The sequence below is a fragment of the Panthera uncia genome, chromosome F1, assembly GCF_023721935.1.
Source record: "Panthera uncia isolate 11264 chromosome F1, Puncia_PCG_1.0, whole genome shotgun sequence".
NCBI lineage: Eukaryota > Metazoa > Chordata > Mammalia > Carnivora > Felidae > Panthera > Panthera uncia.
In genome coordinates, this window is record NC_064813.1 from 63,123,735 (window position 1) to 63,132,400 (window position 8,666).

The window sequence follows — 8,666 nt, forward strand, 5'->3', positions numbered from 1 at the left end:
CACTCTGCTCCCCCCCCAAAAGGGAGAGCGGTTTTCCTTTAAAGCTTCCCTATGCCTTTCCGTTTTCACATAGCTCAGTCCCACCCAGGGATGGATTTAGGTGAAATGGATCTGGAGAAATCAGGCTGTGAATATCTCAGAGTGGGAGGAAACAGGCACCCTGGGCCAGTCCTGGAAGTCTTGGGAGGGAGGGCTGTCTCTTGGTGAGATCCGCATTCTGCTAAAGAGTTTCTCTGATCTCTGAATGTGGCTTCAACTGAGCACCTCCTCTGAGCCAGGCACTGACTGTATCCAGGGAAGATCTGGTCTGACCTCTGTCACTTCCCCTCTTGGGGCCTCAGTTTCCTCCTCTGTAAAAGGACTGGGAGGGCGTGGGGACTGGGAGGGGCATGGGCTGTGGGGTCACTTCCCGGGGACGCCTCCTTTGACAGCCTAAGCTTTGCAGACCTGGCTGTCCCTTCTCCTACCTGGCCCCATCCTTCCTGCACCTGCCCATGCCCCACCTGCTCCGTGGCTGGGAAGAGACCCTCTTCCCATCCTCCCGCCTCCTGGGCAGGCCCCACCGTTCCCAGTGCCAGCGGAGTCCAGCTCTCCTCGCTGGAGACAGACTCCTTCATGCAATCGCCTCGCTGCTCCTATAAACGCTAAGCAAAACCTCTCTCAGGAAGCGGTTTAAATAATCATTCAAAAACGAAAACTAAACCCCATAAACACCCTATCTCCTATTCCGTGTCATCTGTGCCAAGAACCTCGTGTACATTATGTCAATTAATCGTCACAAAAGCGCCTTGGGGTGGATGTCTCAGTCCAGTGTGCCACCAGGGAAACAGGGTGAAGGAAGTTAACCAACTGGACGGGATCCCCAACCAGGAAGTGATGGCGCCCAGGCGGCGCACCCTCCTAACCCACTCCCTCTGGTTCTGCCCCGAGGGGGTGGCAAACAGGTCTCCCGCGACCTTGTGCGGCCTCGCTGCACCCTTCAGCCCCGGCCCTCCGCATTCCGGAACTCCTGGGTCCCGCCCATCCTCACTTGAGCGGGGTTTGCAGCGAGGCCTAACGGCCCACGGCAAGTGATTGGATCCTAAGTGCGTGGCCAGTCACCTGACTGACCCCAAGGCCCCCTCACCCAACTCTCAGGGAGAGGCCGGAAGGTGCGGGGCGGTGGGACCATGCCGGGTAGGGATTTGGCTGAGCCCAAGTGCCGCCCCCTGGTGCCGGCCGGGGGTCGGGGCGGAGCCGGGACCCAGGTAGGCGGGTCGGGCCCGGGTCCCGGCGTCGGGGCGGGGCTGAAGTCGGGGCTGGGGCGGAGCCCGGACCGAGAAGGGCGGAGCGGGGCCGGGGTCAGAAGTCAGGTTAGTTCTGGGACCGGGGTCTGGGAGGCTCTGAGCGGGTCCGGGGTCCGGGGTCTGAGGGGGCCCAGGGTCCGGGTACGGAGCGGAGACGGGACGGGTCCAGGGTCCGGGGTCTGGGAGAGTTCGGGATGAGGGGTTGGGGTGGGGCTGGGACCGAGATCGGGGCGGGGCGGGGCTAGGGGCGGGGTGGAGCCCGGGCTCCGGGGCGGGGCCAGGGGCAGGCGGGGTCGGGGCGGGGCTTGGGGCGGGGCGGGGCGGGGCGGGAATGGTCTCCGCGGAAGGAGGGAAAGCTGTAGGAAGAGGAAGGGGGAGGGAGGGGACTTGGAAGCGCCCGCGCCGCTCGGCTCCGTTGCGTGCACCCGCGCCTCGCTGCTCCGCTTCGTGCCCCCTACCCGGGCATGCGCCCCCCCGAGCCCCCGTCCACTCAGAGCCCGCGCCGACCCCCGGAGCCTCCCCAAAGCCGGACGCGCAGGATGGGCGCCCTCGGTCTCTCGCCGCGGCTCCCGCTGCTGCTGCTCCTGCTGCTGCTAATGCTGGGTAAGCTGGCCCCCGCCCCGGCCCCCAACCCTGCCGGCAGGTGCCTGCCACCTGGCGCTCGGCCCGGCCCACCTCCCCAGCGTTTCGGGGCCCCTCGCACCCGTTTCTCCGTCAGGGGCGCCTCGAGCCTCCCCGAGCTCGGCGCCCAGCTGCCCGCCGAGCCAGACCCCCAGCTCTAGGCCCCGGGCTGGGGCCCAGTGAGGACCCACCGAGATGCCACCCCCAGGCCGCGGGGTCGGCCCCACCTCTCAGTCGGCGTACTCAGGTCCTGGGGTCTCTGCGCCCAAATGCTACGTCTCCCTCCGCCTCACACTGAGCTTCAGGCCCAGCTCTGAGTGCCCTCCCTGCGTGGGCAGTGCTCGCCCGTCTTCGTAATTGCCCGGAGTTGGCTGGAGGCCCAGGGGCCGGTTCTGCCCATAATCTTTGAAGTTCAGTCTCCCCTGATGGTTCCCCTCCGCCCCACTTCATCATCTGATGTTTGGGGCACTTCCGCCTCTTACGCCGCCTCCGCGCGGGGCTGGGTCTCTCTTTGCCCACTTTCTCTCTCTCAGGTCGCACTTGACTCTGTAGCCCCCCCACCGCTGGTCACACCCCCTTAGTCCCCCCACCTTCCCCGCCTCAGGGGAAAGCAGGCTCCGTGGACTGATGCTGGGATCTCCAAGCACCCTGCATCCGTGGGGGTGGGTGATCATGGCGAGGTGTTCTGGCCACCGCTGGGTGGATGCATCAGGGCCCTGACAGTGCTGTTGTTTTTGGCCTGAACTGGAGGGTTCCCTTAGGAGCTTGTCTGGGGAGGAGCGTGGCTTCCAGACAGGGAGGCTGCCTGTACAGATGTTGGGGAGACCCAAGCCCTTGAAGCAAGAAAGAGCACCGCGTGGGGGTGGCCTTGCCACCCGGATTCAAAGCTGCCATAGTCAAGGCGCAGGCTGACGACGTAGCCCCAGCAGCCTGTTTCCAGACCAGAGCCCCACCGCTGTGCCAAGCAGAGCCTCGCCCCTGGCTGCATAGTCTCTGGGCCCTGGGGAAACAGAATGAGGCCTCTCCTTGGAGCCCTGGGTGGGAGGCAGGAGGGAGTTGCTGTGGGGCCCAGTTGCCTAGCAGTTGGCCCGTTGTCCCCAGTGGGCAGCGTGGAGTGGAAGGGCCCAGAGGAGGTGGGGAGGGGTGGGGCACAGACTTGGAAGAGACCACAGAGATCTGCCTGCCCACTGCGTGCGGGTATTTCCATTCATTCCGAAGATGAGGAAAATGAAGTGACTTGCCCCAGAGAACACATCTAGTGAGCGCTAGGGCTTGGATTTGAACCCAGATCCGATGGACCCCAAAGCAGGTGTCTGCCCCTCCTCCCCGCTCTGGCTGGGAAGGGAGCTGCCTGGCAGCTGGTTTCCTAAGGCGGCTGGCTGACTTTCCCATGGGGATCTCCAAGCTTCAGCAGCTGTGGAGCCAGGAAGGTGGGAGGGGGCCCTTCTGAGCAGAGTCTGCCCGGAGGCCCAAAGATGTCACCTAGATTATGAAATGCCCTAGGGTAGGGCCCTCCTGAGTCACAGGCTCACTCATTGTCAGAATGGAAGCTCTTAGCTCTCCTCCAGTGTGGAAACCAGCTTGGGAGAACAAGGGATGTGTCCATGCAGCTGGGCACGGGGCACGGGGCACGGGGCACGGGGCTGGGGCCGGGACCCAACCTGCTGAACCCAAGCGACCGCAAGTGCCTCCCTCCTCCCTGGACTCAGCCACAGGAAAGGGCTAAGAGCCCAGCTTCTGGAGGAGCCAGAGAGCAGAGCTTGACCACAAACTTGGTGTTTTTCTCCAGCCTCTGCAGAAAGGCCCTGGGTATGCCCCTGGGAGTGATGGGAATTCTGGTTAGTGAGGTCAGTCTCCCCGGGCCTCTGCTAGGATTTCCCCCTTTTCTTCTCTGGCTTTGTTGCTCTGCAGGGACCTGTGGAAGCCATCTAAGGATAGTAGGGTCTTGGTCAAGACATTATACTTCTGCCTGAACATTTCTCATGTGTGAAATGGAGGCAGGGGGCTGGCCCAGCCCTCCTTACTGGAGTTCTGTGATCTTATCCAGTGGGGCTACGGAAGGATGGATGCAAGGAGAGAAGGAAGAAGCAGAGCCCTCCAAGGGCCTCAGGAGCATCTGCTGGGGGCAGCGTAGGGCCTGGAGGTGGGGGCAGCATGGGGAAGAAGAGAATTTTGGCCTGTCTGAGGAGAGAAAGACAGGAAGGGGCGGCCTGAGTTTGCGCCTCCCAACACAGAGGGAACCTTATGTAAATGAATGCACACCGTATGCAAATGAAGGCTTTTGTTAGGGAGTTGGGAGGGGGGCTTTGTGCATCCACTGGGTCAGCCTAGAAGATTGGGGGTGGGGGTGGGGCTGGGGGAGCGATCTTCTGCCCCCAGAGGCCAGGGCAGAGGCTGGTTCTTGCCCCATAAGCCTCAGCTGCCTCGGCAGCCCTGTGGGATGGGAGAAGCAGTGAGCTCATGGCACAGCTGGACGGGGCGGGGAGGGCATTGTGTGGTGAGAACTGACTGGGTCTGTGCCCTGTCCTGCTTGGGCCACTGGCTCCATTGTCTGGAGTCCCCTGGTCCAGGTGACACAGCTGAGCCAACCCGCCGCTCTAAGCAAGATTTTGCCAGCTCCCCTCCAACAAAGGAGAGGGACGTGGGGACTGAGTCCCTTAGTTGGAAGGCTCCGCTGACCGGGCCCAGAACGCACGAAAGTGGGGAAATGGGGGAGGGAATCCAGGTACAGCTGGAATCAAGGAGCGGAAGCAGATAGACTTCTTTCTGCCCGTAGGGGCCTTACTTCTGACCCGCCGGAAATGGGGTGTTTCTGGGTCCTGAGGCAAACCCGGGTCCGTGACCGACTCGAGATCCAGGTGTCTTACCTCCCGGCATCCTTTCCCTGGGTCCCAGCTGGGTCCCAGCCTTCCCCAGGTTTCCGGTCCTTCATTGGGCAGGGGTCAAGAGCGGGGCTGGTAGTGGGCGATGCGGTGGGGACCCAGGCATCTCCGGCATCTCCCGTCCTTCCCTACAGGAGCCGAGTGCTTTGCCCGGGAGGTGCTGGTCCCACAGGGGCCCCTGTACCGCGTGGCTGGCACGGCCGTCTCCATCCCCTGCAACGTCAGTGGCTACGAGGGCCCTGCCCAGCAGGACTTCGAGTGGTTCCTCTACAGGCCTGAGGCCCCAGAGGCCGCGCTGGGCATCGTCAGCACCAGGGATGCCCGTTTCTCCTACGCTGTCTTCGGGCCCCGTGTGGCGGCCGGTGAGGTGCAGGTACAGCGTCTCCAGGGGGACGCCGTGGTGCTCAGGATCGCCCGCCTACAGGCCCAGGATGCTGGCATTTACGAGTGCTACACCCCGTCCACGGACACCCGCTACCTGGGCAGCTACAGCGGCAAGGTGGAGCTGAGAGGTAGCGGCCCTGGGTGGGGGGGGCGAGGCCCACCCACGCAGAAGGCGCAACGTCGGGGCCAGGAGGGACCTGTCTAACCACCCCTCAGGTTTTGCAGCTGGGGAAACTGAGGCCCAAAGGGGTTACGGGACTCGCGCAACATCGCCCACAGGCCGGTGGCCGGTCTGGGCCTCTAACCGAGGTCTCTTCGTTCCAGCTGCTGGCTCTTCCTGTTCTATGGAGCTACCTCCGGGGAAAGGGGGAGCCAGTCCCCTCCATTCCCAGGTGGGGGGAGCCTGCTGGGGTGAATAGAGGCCATTCCTGGAGATTCCAGGGTCCAGATCTGGGGGCGGAGGGGGAGGAAGTGGAGGTAGGGTAGGAGGAGTGAGGCCACGTGACATTCTTGCTCTCTTACATTTCTTTGTGTTCTGGGAAGGAGGACAGAGCCACTTTTCTGTAGTTCAAACAGGGGTCGGCTCCACACATACGGGTGAGTAGGCGACGGGCTGGGCTGTGAACTTTGACAAGTATTTTTTGAGCGCCTGTGGGGTGCCCAGCACCGTCCCTGGCACCACTGGGTTAGAGAAGAGATCACCCGGCCCGGTAGGAGCTCACCACGGTCTATTTCAGGAAGCAGGTGGTACACGGGGAACGGCAACGAGGGCCACCGGCTCCCGGCCCCTCCCCCACTCCGGCCGTTCTCTCCAGTTCTTCCAGATGTGCTGCAGGTGTCTGCCACCCCCCCGGGGCCCCGAGGCCGCCAGGCCCCCACTTCACCGCCTCGCCTGACGGTGCACGAGGGGCAGGAGCTGGCGCTGGGCTGCCTGGCGCGGACGAGCACGCAGAAGCACACGCACCTGGCCGTGTCCTTCGGGAGAGCGGTGCCCGAGGCGCCCGTAGGGCGAGCGACGCTGCAGGAAGTCGTGGGGCTCCGGCCCGACCTGGCCGTGGAGGCTGGGGCTCCCTATGCCGAGCGGCTGGCTGCAGGGGAGCTGCGGCTGGGCAAGGAGGGGGCCGAGCGCTACCGCATGGTGGTGGGGGGCGCCCAGGCCGAGGACGCGGGCACCTACCACTGCACGGCTGCCGAGTGGATTCAGGATCCTGACGGCAGCTGGGCCCAGATCGCGGAGAAGAGAGCTGTCCTGGCCCACGTGGACGTGCAGACGCTGTGTGAGTGCCACGGGCCCACGGTGGGAGCTGGGGGCTGTGGTGTCGCAGTGGGCCCCGTGGCCGAGGGCGGGCACCGGACGGTCCCTGCCCGACTCCAGGGAGCCCGTGTTCCCCAGTGAGCCATCCCGTTTGCATCACTTCCCTCCCGTGGTGGGTTTTCTCTGCTCCGAAGTTGGGTGTGGAGATGGGAGGGCCATGGCCAAGGGCCGAGAGTCAGGCCCTGGGTGGGCGCCACGGTCCTACCCTGTGACAGTGCCGCTGTCCAGGAGAGAACTACAGGTGGGGAGTCAGGAGCTCTGTGCCCCCTGCTGTCTCCGTGACGCCCCTTCCCCGTCCTGTGTTGCAGCCAGCCAGCTGGCAGTGGCCGTGGGGCCCGGGGAACGGCGGATCGGCCCCGGAGAGCCCTTGGAACTGCTGTGCAACGTGTCCGGGGCGCTGCCCCCGCCAGGCCGCCACGCTGCGTACTCTGTGGGCTGGGAGATGGCCCCTGCCGGGGCCCCTGGGCCCGGCCGCCTGGTGGCCCAGCTGGACACAGAGGGTGTGGGCAGCCTGGGCCCCGGCTATGAAGGCCGGCACATCGCCATGGAGAAGGTGGCGTCCAGAACCTACCGGCTCCGGCTGGAGGCTGCCAGGCCAGGTGACGCGGGTACCTACCGCTGCCTGGCCAAGGCTTACGTCCGAGGGTCTGGGGCTCGGCTTCGAGAAGCGGCCAGTGCCCGCTCCCGGCCGCTCCCGGTGCACGTGCGGGAGGAAGGTGAGGGGGTGGCTGGGGCCTGGCCAGGGTCCGGGGCTGGTGGGACCTCTTCCTTCTGCTTCTGTGCATCCCCCCCTGCTCCGCCCCGGCTGCTGCCATGCCTCGGTCTCCCCGCTTCTCTTCTTCAGGACTGGGGTGTTGCTCGGACAGCAGTCCCGACCCCACACCCCTCTGACCCCACGTCCTCGTCCTCGTCCTGCAGGCGTGGTGCTGGAGGCCGTGGCCTGGCTGGCGGGAGGCACCGTGTACCGTGGGGAGACGGCGTCCTTGCTCTGCAACATCTCTGTGCGCGGTGGCCCCCCGGGGCTGCGCCTGGCTGCCAGCTGGTGGGTGGAGCGACCCGAGGAAGGGGAGCTGAGCCCTGCACCTGCCCGGCTGGTGGGCGGCGTGGGCCAGGACGGCGTGGCGGAGCTGGGCGTCCGGCCTGGAGGAGGCCCGGTCAGCGTGGAGCTGGTGGGGCCCCGCAGCCACCGGCTGAGGCTGCACGGCCTGGGGCCCGAGGACGAAGGCGTGTACCACTGCGCCCCCAGCGCCTGGGTGCGGCATGCCGACTACAGCTGGTACCAGGCCGGCAGCGCTCGCTCGGGGCCCGTCACGGTGTACCCCTACACGCACGGTGAGTGACCCCTGCCCGCCCCCCGCTTCGGCCGGGGCCCTTGTTCTGCCCCTCCCATGTGCGCCTCATGCTCCCGTCCCCCCTTCTCCTGCGTGAAAACCCGCTTTCGTCCCATTCTGGCCCCAGCATCCCCGCTGAACCTGGTCTGGGAGGAGAGGGCAGGGGGCGCCGTCTGGGAATGGAGGAAGGAGGAAGGGGGCCCGCGACCCGGCAGCGAGGGCACTGGGACGCGGGCGTGGCAGGGTAGTGGCACCCCGGGCTGAACGGAGCCGTCCGCTCTCTCCCAGCCCTGGACACCCTGTTTGTGCCCCTGCTGGTGGGCGCTGGGGTCGCCTTAGTCACAGGCGCCACTGTCCTTGGTACCATTACCTGCTGCTTCATGAAGAGGCTTCGAAAACGGTGACCCGTTGCTCCCCAGGTGAGGGCAAAGAACCCCCGACCTTGCTGTCTCCCTCCCCCCCGCCCCCTGGCCCCGGCCTCCCCGCCACCGCGTGCTGGGGTGAGTGCCCCTCCCCGGCCCCGCCTGGGGGAGAAGCGGGCACCGGGGCTCCGTCCTTAGCGCACCCCGCGCTCTCTCTCCCCAGTTCTCGCAGGTGTGGACTGTCTTCCAGCCCAGCTCCAAGAGCACTTCTGGCTGCCTGGCTCCCCTCTCCCTCTGTCCCCCCTTCCTTTAATTTATTTGACCTCCCCACCCAGAGTGGGGGCCGTGGCCCCCAGCCCCCACTCCTCCCTTCCCGGCTCCCCGCTCTGGCCTTCTGTCGTTGATCTTATGCCCATCCCACGGGGAGACCATCCCCTGTCCTAGAATTCGTTTTTCTAAAATGTGAATAAACTTGTTTTATAGAA

General features: G+C 65.3%; 1 protein-coding gene across 1 annotated transcript; it reads left to right on the forward strand.

Annotated features, from left to right (window-relative positions):
* The first annotated feature begins 1,616 nt into the window (after positions 1–1,616).
* On the forward strand, positions 1,617–8,666 carry IGSF8 (immunoglobulin superfamily member 8). Its single transcript, XM_049634706.1, has 7 exons — positions 1,617–1,889; positions 4,924–5,301; positions 5,989–6,450; positions 6,797–7,204; positions 7,407–7,820; positions 8,108–8,238; positions 8,405–8,666. The coding sequence occupies exons 1-6, from the start codon at positions 1,751–1,753 to the stop codon at positions 8,221–8,223; spliced, it is 1,917 nt and encodes a 638-aa protein (XP_049490663.1). The 5' UTR covers positions 1,617–1,750; the 3' UTR covers positions 8,224–8,238; positions 8,405–8,666.

Coding starts and splice junctions, on each gene's coding strand:
- IGSF8 (XM_049634706.1), top strand. CDS start 1,751: ATGCGCCCCCCCGAGCCCCCGTCCACTCAGAGCCCGCGCCGACCCCCG. Junction 1,890..4,923: donor CCTGCTGCTGCTAATGCTGG/GTAAGCTGGCCC, acceptor CCTTCCCTACAG/GAGCCGAGTGCTTTGCCCGG. Junction 7,821..8,107: donor GGTGTACCCCTACACGCACG/GTGAGTGACCCC, acceptor GCTCTCTCCCAG/CCCTGGACACCCTGTTTGTG.